At 36.5% G+C, this 15,864-nt stretch overlaps 1 protein-coding gene across 1 annotated transcript in view; it reads left to right on the plus strand.

Moving 5' to 3' along the window:
- The first annotated feature begins 4,042 nt into the window (after window positions 1–4,042).
- The window catches only part of LOC106870139 (uncharacterized), a 118,281-nt gene continuing 106,459 nt past the window's right edge, over window positions 4,043–15,864 (plus strand). The window contains exon 1 of the mRNA XM_089355590.1: window positions 4,043–4,203. Coding sequence (XP_089211716.1) covers window positions 4,170–4,203 — 34 coding nt within the window. The 5' untranslated portion in view covers window positions 4,043–4,169. The remainder of the gene's footprint in view (window positions 4,204–15,864) is intronic.

The raw sequence follows: 15,864 nt of genomic DNA on the forward strand, positions 1-15,864 counted from the left end.
AGTTTGATCAAAACTTAATGAGAAATCTCTGAAGAGGTGAAAAGGGACATGGCTCGGTGAAAAATTCTTGCTTGCTTGCAAGCGTCTTCATCCCCCCAACCCTGATACATTTGCAAAGGAACTAATTTTTTTTATTGCTACGTACATATATTTTATAGAAACTGCCAATATGTAACCACCAACATGATGTTAGACGTTGTGAATAATACATGCAAAGAGAATTTTAATGCAATTCTACAATTTTTTTTTTTTTGTTTTCTTTTTGTTCTAACGATAAACTATGCTTAAAGATCTGGGTAATGCAGAAAAAAAGCGATAACTGAACATAAAGTATTAGATAATAATAATAATCGTGCAATGCGAATACAAGAACAAAGCATGGAGTTAGTTTGGAAAAGTGGATATAAATAAATAAATGAGAATTTGTAAGTTTCATCGAACGACAGACGAACGTCGTCACGCGAGAAAACTCAAATGTTTCGATCACTGTTCTTTTGTATCCTAACCATGTAACGATCGACAGATTCCTATTATTTCACTTGTTTTATCTAGACACTAACTCGTAATATAATAATTGCGCTCTAGAAGTATAGAAAATTAAGTGAAACACTGCTCATCCATTGAAAGAAGTATCGTAATATAAATATACATTACAGAGACGAATGGCGTCTAGCGAGAAAAAGGTGAATGTTTCAATCACTATGTAACTCGTAATATAATAATTGCTTTCTAGAGCTACAGAAAATTAAGTAAAACACTGATCATCAATATATGTGCTTATAAGTTCGTAGAAAGAAGTATCGTAATATAAAATAAACATAATTTATATTTATTATAGAGACGAATGGCGTCTCATGAGAAAGGGCGAACGTTTCGATCTGCTATACCCAAATTATGTAACCATCGACTATTTAACTTGCGTTTTATCAAGAAACTAAATTCATAATATAATAATTATGTTCTAGAGCTACAGAAAATTAAGTGAAACTCAGATCATCAATAATACTGCTTAAGTTCGTGAAAAGAATTACTGCAATATAAACTTAATATATAATATAGAGACGAATGGCGTCTCGCGGGAAAAGACCTACATTTCGATCACTATTCTGTGCCCCAAACCATGTAACCGTCGGTAAATTTCTTGTTATTACACTTGTGTTTTATGGAGACACTAACTCCTAATATAATAATTGCGCTCTAGAGCAACAGAAAACTAAGTCAAAAGCACTGATCATTCTATAATACTGCTTAAGATTGTAGAAAGAAGTATCATGGCTGACTGAACACCAAATATATTACAGATTAGAGATATTCGTAGAGTAAATTTAACTCTAGGTTTTTCGCTGGTTTAACACTTTCCTACAAGGCAAAATTTGCATTTCCGCATAACATAACCCGTAGTTTGAAATAGCGTATTTGATAATAATCCATTTACTCGCTTCTCAGTCATGTATGTTTCTGGCCTTCTTGACAGCATTATAAACCCTATGTAAAAGCGCAATGGCCCAGTGGTTAGGGCAGTGGACTCGCGGTTTCGATTCCCAGACCGGGCGTTGTGAGTGTTTATTGAGCGAAAACACTTAAAATTCCACGAAGCGTTGTTACAAGTCTGACAGCTGTTCCCGAGGACCCGAAATTTCTTCCTGTCATCATTATGAAGAAATTTCGGATCCTCAGGAACAGCTGTCAGACCTGTAACAACATACCTTCTCCCCTTTAATTTTCTGTGTCTAGATTGCTGACATTTAGCAATGGTTTCTTCCATTGTGTTGATGCCCCATTTTCTATCATTAATAAAACTGTCGGCATTTTTGACAACACGGGTATGCTAATATATATATATATATATATACCGGAGTAAGCACATAAAATGTGCAACAAGGTTGAAAAAAGAGTATTCAAATACCAGAGGTAGAGTAATATGCTTTATTTAAAAGCAGCAGAAATATAACAAAAGACTGTTACTCGGAGTTTCACGTTTCCGGAACGTGAAACTCCGAGTAACTGTCTTTTGTTATATTTCTGCTGCTTTTAAATAAAGTATATGTATATATATATATATAACTACATAGTTATATAAAGATAACACTATATATCCTTTCTACTATAGGCAGAAGGTCTGAATTTTGAGGGGAGGGGATAAACCGATTGCATAGACCCCAGTGCTCAACTGGTTCTTATTTTATCGACTTCGAAAGGATGAAAGACAAAATCGACTTCGGCAAAATTTAAACTCAGAGGGTAAAAACGGAATCAGTATATGTAATAATACAAACAAAACCACCATAAACCCTTCACCGAGTCCAAATTCACGAGAATGAAGGACCACTCAGAATAACAAGGCTTCCAAGATATATAAAAGAACCACAGATAACAAGCACTTAAGTATATATGCACACGTCTAGACATGCAACTAAATGCATGAGAGTACATACAAAATATGCACATGCATTGACTCCAGATATTGCATTCATATAAACAAACGTGTACAACTACCCTTGTAAGGACGACCGTGCGAACTCAAAAAAGGAGAAATGGTGACGAATGGAAAAACAGAGGACTATAGAAGGCAACCGTATGAAATGAATAACAGAAATATTTATTGTGGCATAAAAGATGTATGTGTATGTGAGAGTGTGAATGCGACATATAATAACATAATCAAAGACAGGCCGTCGTACAAAGAAAAGTGTGTATGTGAGTGATACATGTATGCGTATGTGAGATATTACAGCAGATAGAAAGAGTCAGTAATACGTGAGCATTTATACCAGTTCTGAGTACACTATAGGAAAAGTCTGTATGTGAAAGTAGTTGAGGCTGTGAGTGTGACAGTGCTGATCACTAGTTGTGATGTTGTGGCTTCCATGCCGGGCCGTGATTCTTGTTATACAGATGTTCGTCGCTGGCTGAAATTCTTGTCTGTTTATTTATCGTGGTGAAGCTGAGTCACCTAACAGAATCGAAGAGAGAGATGTGCCGCGGTGGTTTAGTTTGGTGTACATAGAAAGTCGTGTAGACGCTGGTGGAGATTGATGCTGGTTAGTAGTAATCGTAGAATCGCGTTGGTCATGACGATGATGCTGGTTAGTAGTCGTAGACTCGTGTTGCTGATGTGGCGACGGCGGTGGTAATCGTTGGCTGGACGAAGCTGTTGAAGTGGTCGCTGGCTGATTGTTGCTGCTGCTGTCGTGTGGTACACGGAACAGATCTCAAAGAGAACTGAACCGAGACAAATTTGCTGGGTATGAGTTGCTTTATTTATAGCGTTCAGGGGGGGCTCCAAGACCGTAGTAGAAAAACACTATCACGTGACCTTATTAAGGGCTGTGATTGGTCAGTTTGCGTTCTGGCGGGAACGGTTCGAAGAAGTTGCCGCTTCGAATATTAATCAGTCACGTGATGACAAGGAGATGGGTTCTCCGCTACGCCCACGTTTGTTTATATTTAAATGAGAAGATTGGCGATAGTAGTTGTGTATCTAATGGCGATAGGTAGTTTTGTATGTAATGGCGATCGAGGTGTTAGTTTCACTACACCCTGTTAATAATCGTGCAATAAAACAGCATAACATAAATACATACATGCATTCATGTATACATACATATATACATACAAAATGCATTCATATATACATGCATGCATGCATGCATACATGCATGCATACATACATACACACATGCATGAATACATACATACACACATGCATGAATACATACATGCGCTCTCACACATACACACGCGCGCGCACACACAAATATCTATATATCTATCTGTCTGTATGTATGTATATGTATATGTATATATATATATATATATATATATATATATGTATGTATATGTGTGTATGTATATATATATATATATATATATATATATATATATTCTTTATATTCTCTCTCTCTCTCTTTATATATATGTTCTTTGACGAATTTAGTATATTTCAGAAACTAAATATATTCACTACCAAAATTTATCGAGTACTGAAATTTCCTCTGCTATTTCCGTGTTTCCATACTTCATTGTGAACCGTTGACGTAAATAAACCTCATTTATGTTTGGAGAACGTTAACGTGAAATCGTGACATTTTGTTTTAATGGCTTCGTCTTTAATTGTTGTCAATTTACTTGCATAAAATAGAGAAAAAACAAAGACTGAAACACCAAGAATGGAAACCAAATTCGAGAACACACATACTACAGGTTATGATATGTTTCATAGAATTTCTATTTTTTTGTCTTTACTGAAATATTTAGTTTCTAAATACGTTTAAATGAATGAAAGATTCTTCTTGAATAATGTCGTCTTGTTTGTTGTGTGTATATTTTCATAGAAAAATTACAAAAACCCTTAACAGTTACCTTGAGTTTTTGTTTGAAAAAAGAAAGCTATGCTAAAAGCCGTTCCAGCCGTAACCATCTCGTCTGTTTAATCCCTTTGTTACCAAATTTCTCTTTAAATTCACTGCCTTTGTTTGGATAAATTCTTGAAATAATGAAGAATTTAGTGAAATAGCCTTGTGGTTGGAAAATAAATTACAATGAAGTTTTCATGCAAAATTTAAATTTGAATCACTTTAAAATGGGGCATGACTACAGTTTCCTACCCCGGCGACTTTGGACGATCATAACTTTCAGAAAAATGGATATATTTTTAATGAAATTTTCTACGAATATGTGTTATATTATGTAGATTCCGAAGATACATAATTTTAGAGGGAAAGTGTTTTAGGACGGGGTGGGGTGGGGAATTTCGGAAAATTCATCGACGTCCACTTCAATTCGTCTTAAGTTTCAAGAAAATAGATATTTTTTAATGAAATTTTCTACAAATATACCTCGAACTATGTAGATTCCGAAAACAGGAATTTTGGGGGAAAACAATTGGGGTTACGGTCCAGATGGAGTATATGTAATCTGAACTTTTCCACCCTTGAAAATTTTTTTTTTCTACGGAAATCTATGGAGATTCCGATTCTGAAAAAAAAATTTCAAAAATCTCAAATTCAAAATTTCTATTAAACCCACCCCCACCCCCTCATTTTAAAATATTTTCCGGAATTTTTTTTTTTTTTTTTTGAAATGCGTAAAAAAATACGGAGATTATGATTCTGAAAAAAAATTGTTTGAAAAATGTCAATCCCCCCCCCCCCAAGCAGGCTATTTACATGCTAGAAATAACAGCCAAATCTCACAAAACTGCGATAACATAAAGCAAGAAATGTGTAATCAATCTACTCACCTTTCTGCAGAGATTTCTTTCAGAGTAATTTCTCACAGTAATATGAAATTAGAGCGTGTTTTTTGTTTTTTTAATTTCAGAAATATATGAGTTTTGTTGAGAAGTGTGTTCGGGGAAGCCGTGCTGGTGGAGTTTATCCGCAATGTGTTCGAGAAATGTATAGAAATTCTCAAAGTTTTTCTTCCCAATAAATCCATACATTTCTCGATACATTGACTCATCGACGCGGGACCATTTCATGTCGCCCGATGATCCAGTCACATACTTCAGCCGTCTTTTAATTCGGGACCAATAGGCCTCAATGTGATTCGTACAAGCGCCAGTTTCAGGGTCGACGAAATTCGTTGAGTGGTTAACCGTTTTGTGTATGTAACCCAGCTGTTGTAGATTCCTATAGCTGGCCCATTTGTCCGTATGTACTATAGTACCCGGCAACCACCGAGCGGAGCTTTATCTCGAAGCATCTTCCCCGAACACACTTCTCGACAAAACTCATACCACTGGATCGCAGTTTTATTATCTACTCCGGTATATAAAGCCTCAGTAGATATAGGTGCCTCGAACAAGAAATGGAAGACTGTGAAATATTTTCTGTAAGGACAACTTTGACTTTTCCATAAAAGTCTTTGTCCTTTGTGAGATTTGGCTATTATTTCTAGCATGTAAATAGCCTGTTTTTTTTGTGGGGGTGACATTTTTCAAACAATTTTTTTTTCAGAATCATATTCTCCGTATTTTTTTACGCATTTCAAAAAAAAAAAAAATCCGGAAAATATTTAAAAATGAGGAAATAGGGGTGGGGTAATCGAAATTTTGAATTTGAGATTTTTGAAAATTTTTTGTCAGAATCGGAATCTCCATAGCCTAAAACGTGGGATTCCGTAAAAAAAAAAAAATTTAAAAAAGGGTGGAAAAGTTCAGATTACATATACTCCATCTGGACCGGGGTTACTTTTGAGGACCGTTCCCCACGCGGCGGGGTTTCGGAACAAGTCGTCTATCTTGGTTTCATTTTCTCCATTTTGTGCGTTTGTGCATCCGTAGATTTCCACTGAAGCTGCAGGCATTGAAGCTGTCACCAGAAAACTCCGTCACCGGAAAAACTCGTTATGCTAAAAATACAGAAAGACATTGAATAGAATAATTCCCCGTTTGAAATTTTTTAATTACATATGTGTGTATTTGTGTGTATGTATGTGTGAGAGAGAGCGAGACAGGACTAGAAATCTACGGATGCACAAACGTACAAACCGGAGAAAATGAAACAAATATGGACGATTTGTTCCGAAACATCCCCGAGTGGGGAACGGTCCTAAAAAGTAACCCCAATTGTTTTCCCCCAAAATTCTTATATTCTCGGAATCTACATAGTCCGAGCTATATTTGTAGAAAATTTCATTAAAAAATATCTATTTTCTTGAAACTTAAGACGAATTGAAGTGGACGCCAGTGAATTTTCCGAAATTCCCCTCCTAAAACACTTTCCCTCCAAAATTATGTATCTTCGGAATCTACATGATATAACACATATTCGTAGAAAATTTCATTAAAAAATATCAATTTTTCTGAAAGTTATCATCATCCAAAGTCGATGGGGGGCAGGAATCTGGGTAAATTTTCAGATTAACACCAGCACGATTTTCACTAGGGGGTTAGGGTTTTAGGGTTAGGGTTTTAGGGTTAGGGTTAGGAAATTCCGTCCCTAACCTTAACACCCTTTTGAAAATCGTGCGGGTGTTAATCTGAAAATTTACCAGAATCTGTAGTTATGCTTAAAATGGAAAGTTTATGTCATAGGTTCAAGCCTGTCTCGAGCGAGTTTGTATCAACAATATATTATCTAATGTGGGCATACCTACACAAAGGTACCCCTTTCTAACTTACATTATCTAATGTGGGCATACCTACACAAATGTACCCCTTTCTGACTTTGTTTTTTCATAACCTTCAAAAAAATTTATAGGGGGTGAGGAGCAAAATTAGAAATCAGGGTAAAATGAGTAATTTCTGATTTCTCGTTTTCTCCTTATTTGTTTGAAATCATTGCATTTTCAATTATTGCATCCCCATTTTGTTCGATTGCATCGTCTTTGAGAATAAAAATTGGTCAGCATAATTGTCATTGTTGAAATTGAGTGAGTTTAGAACCTAGTTTGGTGACAGGTATTTTTTTTTTTTTCATTGAAAATTTTTCTCGGGTTTGACCCGATTCTAATTGAGGTTGCTAATAAGATATCTGGATAATTTTTGGTGTTTAACAATCAATACTCTTTTCTCTGTAGGATTCCAAGTCAATTTTTTCCCCACTCTAATGTTTTAATTTCATCATTTTCAATTTTCAAAAAAAAAAAAAAAAAAAAAAAAAAAGGATATCTAAACTGGAGCAAATGTGTAATGACTAATTTCAACAAATTCTTCTTTTTAATTGCATGGTGCGTAAATATATTAGGAAGAAAGCCACTCTAGCAGATCATGAAGAAGCTACAGAGAATATTTTATAATACAGTTCTATATTTAAGAGATGAGGAATTATGTACATTATTTACATTTGACAGATATTTGTCCTCATCTTGTTTGTTGTTAACACAATGTTTCTGCTGATATACCCTCCAGCTTCATCAGGTGTCTTGGGGAAATTTCGAACCTGAGTCCTCATTCCTAAGCTATTTTTCGATGTTCGCCAGCCCTCCGTCAAATCGTCCAACCCATGCTAGCATGGAAAGCTTTGTGAGTGGATTTGATTGGTGGAAACTATGTGGAAGCCTATCATGTGTGTGTGCGTGTGTCTTTGTGTTTCTTCCCCTCACACACACTGCTTGACAGCTGGTATTGGTTTGTTTATATCCCCATAGCAGTTCAGTGAAAGAAACTGATAGAATTAGTACCAGTCTTAGAGCATACTGGAATTGGTATGTTCACCAAAACCATTCAAGGCAGTGCTCCAGCATGGCAGCAGTCCAATGACTAAAGCAAAGGGGAAAAAAAAACAAGAAGATATATCACAGCCCTCTAACATTTGAAAACAAAATATTGGCTCCTCCCATAAATAATGCAGTTTTTTTATACTTCTGTTATTTCTCAAAATTAAGATAAACAAAGTCCTTTTTTTAATCCAAAATATACTCTTCTTCATTTTCTACAATGCTCTTCCATCTATCTGGTAGACCTGCAAGGCCCCCTCTTCCAAAATTCACTTGTCCGTGACAAAAAGTATTCCTCCAGTACTGTTCTGACCTCATCTACAGAATTCATATTTTTTCCATCCAAATGATTTTGAAGACTGCGGAATAAATGATAATCAGATGGAGCAATGTCTAGCAAATATAGTGTGTGGGGCATCGTTTCTCATTCAAACTGCTCCAGCCTTTGGAATGTCATCCTAGCTGTATGTGGCCGAGCATTATCCTGATGGAAGAACATCTTTGGTCTTGAAACTGAGGAGCCAGTGTTTCTCCTTTCATTACCCACTGTCTTTAATGCTTGACATTTTTATAGAGAACCCATTTCTTGTCACCAGTCACCATTTGGTCAAAAAAAAAAAAAGGGTTCATTTGTGAGACGTGACAGCAAAGAAGAGCACACATTCATTCTCTGCACACGATTAGACTCGGAAAGTTTGTAGGGAACTCATTGACCCAGTTTGCTGACTTTTCTGTTGACACACAGGTGTCGATGAATGGTTGAATGACCAAATCCATGCTTCTCTGCTAGTTAGAATGGCATTTTGTTCCACCAAGGTTTGCAGGACATCCTCATTGAACTCTACAGATCTTCCATGACAAGGCTCGTCTTCTAGGCTGTAGTTTCTACTCGGAATTTCTGGAACCACCATTGACACTGGCTTATTCTTATTGTCTGATCCCCATGTACTGTATTAATATTCCTCACACTTTCTGTTGCAGTGTTGCCTTTATTGAACTCAAAGCAAGATATGCCAAATATGTTCCTTTGTCACTTTCATTATAGCTTTGAGAAAATAACTGTTAAAATCGAATTGCACTCTTAAGAACAGGGTAAAATTACTTCCTGCTTTTATAGCAAGTTGATGGAGGTAGTTTATCCCGTCCCCCTCCGACTTTTAGTTCATGCACTTGAAAAAAACACATCATTCATAGGATGACCCAACATATATACAATGGTCTGCTTTCAGTTTCCATCTACCAAATCCACTCATAAGGCTTTAGTTGGCCTGGGCCTATAATTGAAGTCACTTGCACAAGATACCATGCAGTCAGACTGAACCCGGAACCATGTGGTTGAGAAGCAAGCTTCTTACCACGTAGCCACGAAATATCAATTACTTCCTAAAGTTATGAGGAAACAAGTCAGTGGTGGAGGGCATACTTGTGTAGGTATGCTGATTTTAAATTTAATTCTAAAACAGAAAGTTTGTATCATAGGCTCAAAGACAGACCAGGCAGATTTGTATGAAAAGGGGTTAGAAGAATTTGATGAGAAAACATTATCTGATGTGTCCTTTCAGCTGAGACTGTCAGCTATGACTTGAGGGAGATTTGACTGCTATATTCTTGTAAGTTAATTGATAATGTAAAGGCTGCCTTTTTGTTAAAGTAGTTTTCTGCAAGATTTCTATAATTAAAATTCTAATATCTTTGGATTGGAAATAATGGAAAATGTCTTATTTATTAATATTTTAATTATGAAAATTAATTGAAATACCAAAATGACTTTATCTGAAGGAAATATCTTTGACACTAAGAACTTTTTATCACTATAATAATAATAATAATATTATTATTATTATTATCATTATTATTATTATATGGTTGGTTTTTGCTTTGTATTTGTACAAGTTGACTCCAAGTCTCACTTAGAGACCTCAAGAGACAACAAGTTAGAAGTTCAGGTTGGTGTTATGACTAGGGTGCCATATTTTTGGTTTTGCACAGAGAATTGTTCTAGAGAGTGTCTGTCAAAACATAAGGAAATTAGAAGTTTGTTTTAAAAATAATTTGATTATAAGATAATAGTGTGATGTTAAGGTGACAGCAAAAGGTGTTTGCTATTATGTACATTTAAAAGTACTTTTGACAATGTTTACAGATTAAAATGTTTTATTATTATTATTTTTGTTATTATTATTATTATTATTATCATTATTATTATTATTATTATTATTATTAAGGTGGAGAGCTGGCAGAATCATTTGCATGCTGGTTGAAATGCTTAACGGTATTCTGCCTGTTGCTACGTTCTGAGTTCAAATTCTGCCGAGGTCGACTTTGCCTTTCATCCTTTCGGGGGTTGATAAATTAAGAACCACTGAAACACTGGTGCTGATGCAATCAACTTGTCTCCTCCCACCAAATTTCAGGCCTTGTGCCTATAGTAGAAAAGATTATTATTATTATTATGAGGGTGGCATGCTGGCAGGTTCATTAGTACACTGGACAAAATGGTTAGCACATTTCTTCTGCTTTACTCTGGTTTCTCCTAACTCCAAGTGGATTATTATTATGGCTGTGAGCTGGCAAATTTCTTAGAACACTGCACAAAATGATGTCTGTCTTTGTTCTAAACTTTGCCAAGACCAACTTTGCCCTTCATTCTCTATCAATCTTTTGGGGTTGATGAAATGTATTCAACTAGCCCCTTTCTCCAGAAATGCTAACCTTAGCACGCCGGGCGAAATGCTTAGCTGTATTTCATCTGTCTTTATGTTCTGAGTTCAAATTCTGCCGAGCTCAACTTTGCCTTTCATCCTTTCAGGGGCAATAAATTAAGTACCAGTTGCATACTGGAGTCGATCTAATCGACTGGCCCCCTCCCCGAAAATTTTGGGCCTTGTGCCTAGAGTAGAAAAGAATAATTGCTCCCACTGTTTGCTTTAAATAAAGCTTTAACAGGAACATGATAAAGAAGTTCATTATGTAGTCTGGATAAATAAAATGTGATGTAGGCTGCATGTATTTGAATCAATATGTTTTATTGCTGTTAAGATGAATAAATTGATTACAACAGATCAATAGAGAACACCAACAGAAAAGACCAGTTCAAAATTATTGGATTGCAAGAGTTCAGGTTTCCACACAAAGATTCCTAAACAAATTCACCACCACCACCACCATCATCATCATCATCATCATCGTCATCGTCATTATTTAATATTCTCATTCTATACTGGCATGGGTTGGACAGTTTGGTAGGAGCTGGCAAGACAGAAGGTTGTGCCAAACTTTACTGTCTACTTTGGCATCATTTCTACAGGTGGATGCCCTTCTTAACACCAGAAACAGAAAATTAATATTGCAATAACGTAAGTGTATTATGTGTGTCTTTCATAACATGTGGATATACCATGTATTGATGCATGTCCTTTGTGTGCTGTCTGAGATAGAGAGATAGAGAGAGAGTTGGTATGCTTTGCCAGGACAAAGACTAACTGACCAACCTCTGACCAAAATGCTAGTTCATCCTATGAAGTCAAATGAACACTTCATATTATTTAGTTGGCTACAAAGTGAAGTTATTGGCTAGTTTTTTTGTTTTTTTTTTATTGGCCAGTCAAGACTAGTAAATTCACTTACATTTTTGTACCACTTTGTACATAGAGAGAGCTTAGCCAAATGGAATGTATTTTAGCTATTGTTGCTATAATTTATAGCCAATAGAATTACAGATATCTGGTGCGTAGTTGCTGAATAAGGCGGAATTGCATGCTCACTCTGATTTTCAAATTGTATGCATGCATGTTTGCACGCACGTTTATTTTCTCTTTCTCGTTTTAAAATAGAGTTAATTTTTGACTGGTTGCCTGCTTGGTAGCAACGTAGTGAAGGAAAACATCTTGTTTTGTTCATCTTCCTGTAAATTTTGAGAAGGTCTTGCAGATTTTTATTACATGTGTTTGTGTGTGTGTGGTGGGGAGAGAGTAACAAGTATGGGAGGCTAGCGGTAGCAAAATAAGCCACTTCATCTTCTTTCCCATGCATCTAGAGAAATTCAAAAGCTGTTTGAATTGAAAAGCTGCATGTAGGGAAAAAAAAAATTTAAAGATATAAGTTGAGTGTACACATTTTTAGAGCGAGGAAGAATGATTTGAAGACATGCATACAGGACATGCATTGAAGACAGCTTTCAAATAACAGGAAATGAATATATTCTTTCCATGATGTATGTGTATGACAGCATGGACTTAACTCAGAAGTGTCCCTCCCCCCCTTGACTTTGTTTCCTCATAACTTACTGAGAAATCTCTTTTACTCTTTTACTTATTTCAGTCATTTGACTGCGGCCATGCTGGAGCACCGCCTTTAGTCGAGCAAATCGACCCCAGGACTTATTCTTTGGAAGCCTAGTACTTATTCTATCGGTCTCTTTCGCCGAACCGCTAAGTTACGGGGTCGTAAATGCACCACCATCGGTTGTCAAGCGATGTTGGGGGGACAAACACAGACACACTAACATATACACACACACATGCATATATATATATATATATATACGACGGGCTTCTTTCAGTTTCTGTCTACTAATCCACTCATAAGGCTTTGGTCGGCCCAAGGCCTATAGTAGAAGACATTTGCCCAAGGTGCCACGCTGTGGGAAAAGAACTCAGAACCATGTAGTTGGTAAGCAAGCTACTTACCACACAGCCACTCCTGCGCCTATAAATGGATATTTTTTAATGAAACTGTCTACAAGTATATTTATAGGTATGTAGTGGCTGAATAAAACTAAAGTGAATGCCTGTTACAATTTTCACATACCCATGACTGGATTCTGTGTATGTGTGTGTGTGTGTGAGGAGAGAGAGAGGGAGGGAGACACGAACAGAAGCAAGTATGAAAGGCTTGAGGTAAAATATATTGCAAAGCTTTTGTAAATTATCAGTTTTCAGAACTATTTTCAATGATTTCCAGTTACTGCTTCTCCCTCTCTCTCTCACTCTCTCTCACTCTTTCTCTCTCTCTCTCTCTCTCTCTCTCTCTCTCTCTCTCTCTCTCTCTCTCTCTCTCTCACTCTCTCTCTCGTTAATGTCCAGCACCTCCAAACTAAATATACTAATCTGTAATACTCCGGTCAAATCAACTGTCCTTAAACCTTTTAGCATTCAGATTACCCTCTCAAATGCAATGCTTATTTTTTCACATTGTTTTGAATTAATCATCGATTATTTCATACCTTTGAAATTTCAATGACGTAATTGTGTATTTTTAGAATGACATTGTCGAGTAGGTGTAAGAGGCTAGATCTGGTTGATTTGAACATAAGACAGATGCAATATTTGGGCCAGATACGGCTAATGGGTTAAAATAAATATATATTTTTATAATGTCCAGCGTCCAACTATTTAAAAGTATTTATCATTTAAACCCCACAATCAATGAATTTTATCTTATTTGCTGTTGCAATTCAATTGCTTCTATGTTAGGGGTAGGAAACCTTCTTAGTATTAGGGGTACATTACAAGTGCAAAGGAATGCGTGGAGGGTATATTTGTACATTTGTGGTAAAAATAATGCTTTAGTCTTATAGATTGAAGGATATGCATATTAAATTGTTGTAGTCTTATTACTTACACTTTTTTCATCACATATATTTTTTGGAGACTTCACCAGAGGGCTGTTTTAGACTTAAAACAACCTGTGGATGAAGAGCCATTATACAGAGCAGAGGTAGTCTCCTGCTCTATGTGGTGGTTTGACTTCATAGAAATAGCAACGATATCTCCCTCAGATTACACCCTACCATTTTGTGGGTAAGAAAAATGTGGGTTGATTGAATGGAATGTGTTGGAGCATCCAGAAGAACATTCAAATAGTGATTGGGTGGTATGCATTTTTTTTTTCCTTCAGTGGAGCAGAGGTCATTCTAAATAGTGTTGGAATTCAGAGAGAACTAAATTGCATCTTTGAACTTGTGGTTGTAACAGGTTGGTCAAGTGCATGAGATTTTGTTATCCATTGACTAAATGACCTTTATTTGGATGATGTTTGAGACCAACATTTCAAATAGCTTAGAATGCTTCTCTGAATTCAATTCTAGATTTAGCTGTATTATATATGTGAAGTTTTGGAGGCACCATGGCCTAGTGGTCAGCAGTGGACTCGCGGTCGAGGATTCACTGGTTTGAATCTCAGACCGGGCAATGTGTGTGTCTTTGAGCAAAACACCTAAGCTCCACACGGCTCCGGCAGAAGATAATGGCGAACTTCTGCTGATTCTTTCGCCACGACTTTCTCTCACTCTTTCCTCCTGCATCTAGCAGCTTACCTGCAACGGACCATTGTTCTGTCCAGGTGAGGAACCTACATGCTAATGAAACAGGGAAACTGGTCCTGATGAGCCAGGCTTTGCTCAAGAAGGAACAAACAGCAACAACAACATATATGTGAAGCTGTTATATGAAATCATCACCAGCAATGTTCTTGCTAATTTTCTGTACTGTATAGAAATTTGCTGGAGGCGCAATGGGCCCAGTGGTTAGGGCAGTGGATTCGCGGTTTCGATTCCCAGACTGGGCATTGTGAGTTTTTTATTGAGTGAAAACACCTAAAGCTCCACGAGGCTCCGGCAGGGGATGGTGGCGAACCCTGCTGTAATCTTTCTCCGCAACTTTCTCTCACTCTTACTTCTTGTTTCTGTTGTACCTGTAATTCAAAGGGTCAGCCTTGTCACACTGTGTCATGCTGAATATCCCCGAGAACTACGCTAAAGGTAAACGTGTCTGTGGAGTGCTCAGCCACTTGCATGTTAATTTTACGAGCAGACTGTTCCGTTGATCAGATCAACTGGAACCCTCGACGTCGTAAGCGATGGAGTGCTAACATATAGAAATTTGCATCATGTGCAAGTTTTGTTATTCTTTGTAAAATATGTGTTCATATAATTGAGTAACCATCGCTCAAATTTCTTCCATTAAAAAAATACAACCTCATTTTAAAAACTTTGTGTGTGTGAATATTTTTGTCTTCTCTTAAATGTAAAACGTGTGCACACACATGCTCACAGCTCTGAGGGAACGGTGATCATCTGCTTTTACCAGTTTAATGCAGCTTTTAAAGATTAAAAGACCCTATTTGATGAGAAAATAACATTTCTTTTCCACACAAAGCACCACTATTTGAGGCTATTTCTGCATTAAAACATTTAGTTCCCAATGTTCCTTTGGCAGTATATGTTGAAAGATACTTCTTGAAACAGAAGCATCTTGTATGTTAATTAGAATTTGTTAAATGCAATGTAGAAAAATCAATAATATTCTATTCACACAAGCTGACAGAAATAGTGTCTCTGCAGCTGAACCAATGAATGCTTTATCATTGTTATTATTATTATTATTATTAAGGCAGATTTGTTAGTACACTGGACAAAATGTGAAGTAGCATTTCTTCTGGCTCTTAATGTGCTGAGTTCAAATTTCAGCAAAATTAACTTTGCCTTTCATCCCTTTAGGGTCAGTAAAATAAGTCCTAATTGAGCCCTGGGGTTGATGTAATTGACTCCCACCTTCTCTCAAAATTACTGACTTTGTGCCAAAAGTTAGAGAATTATTCTTGCTATTGTCTTGATCCAGGGTTGACCTTATTCTTGATACAATTTATAAGGGTACCCATCAAATGCTCAGAATCTTTATTTCTTTATTGCCCACAAGGGGC

The sequence above is a fragment of the Octopus bimaculoides genome, chromosome 7 (genome assembly GCF_046866305.1).
Source record: "Octopus bimaculoides isolate indiv1 chromosome 7, ASM4686630v1, whole genome shotgun sequence".
NCBI lineage: Eukaryota > Metazoa > Mollusca > Cephalopoda > Octopoda > Octopodidae > Octopus > Octopus bimaculoides.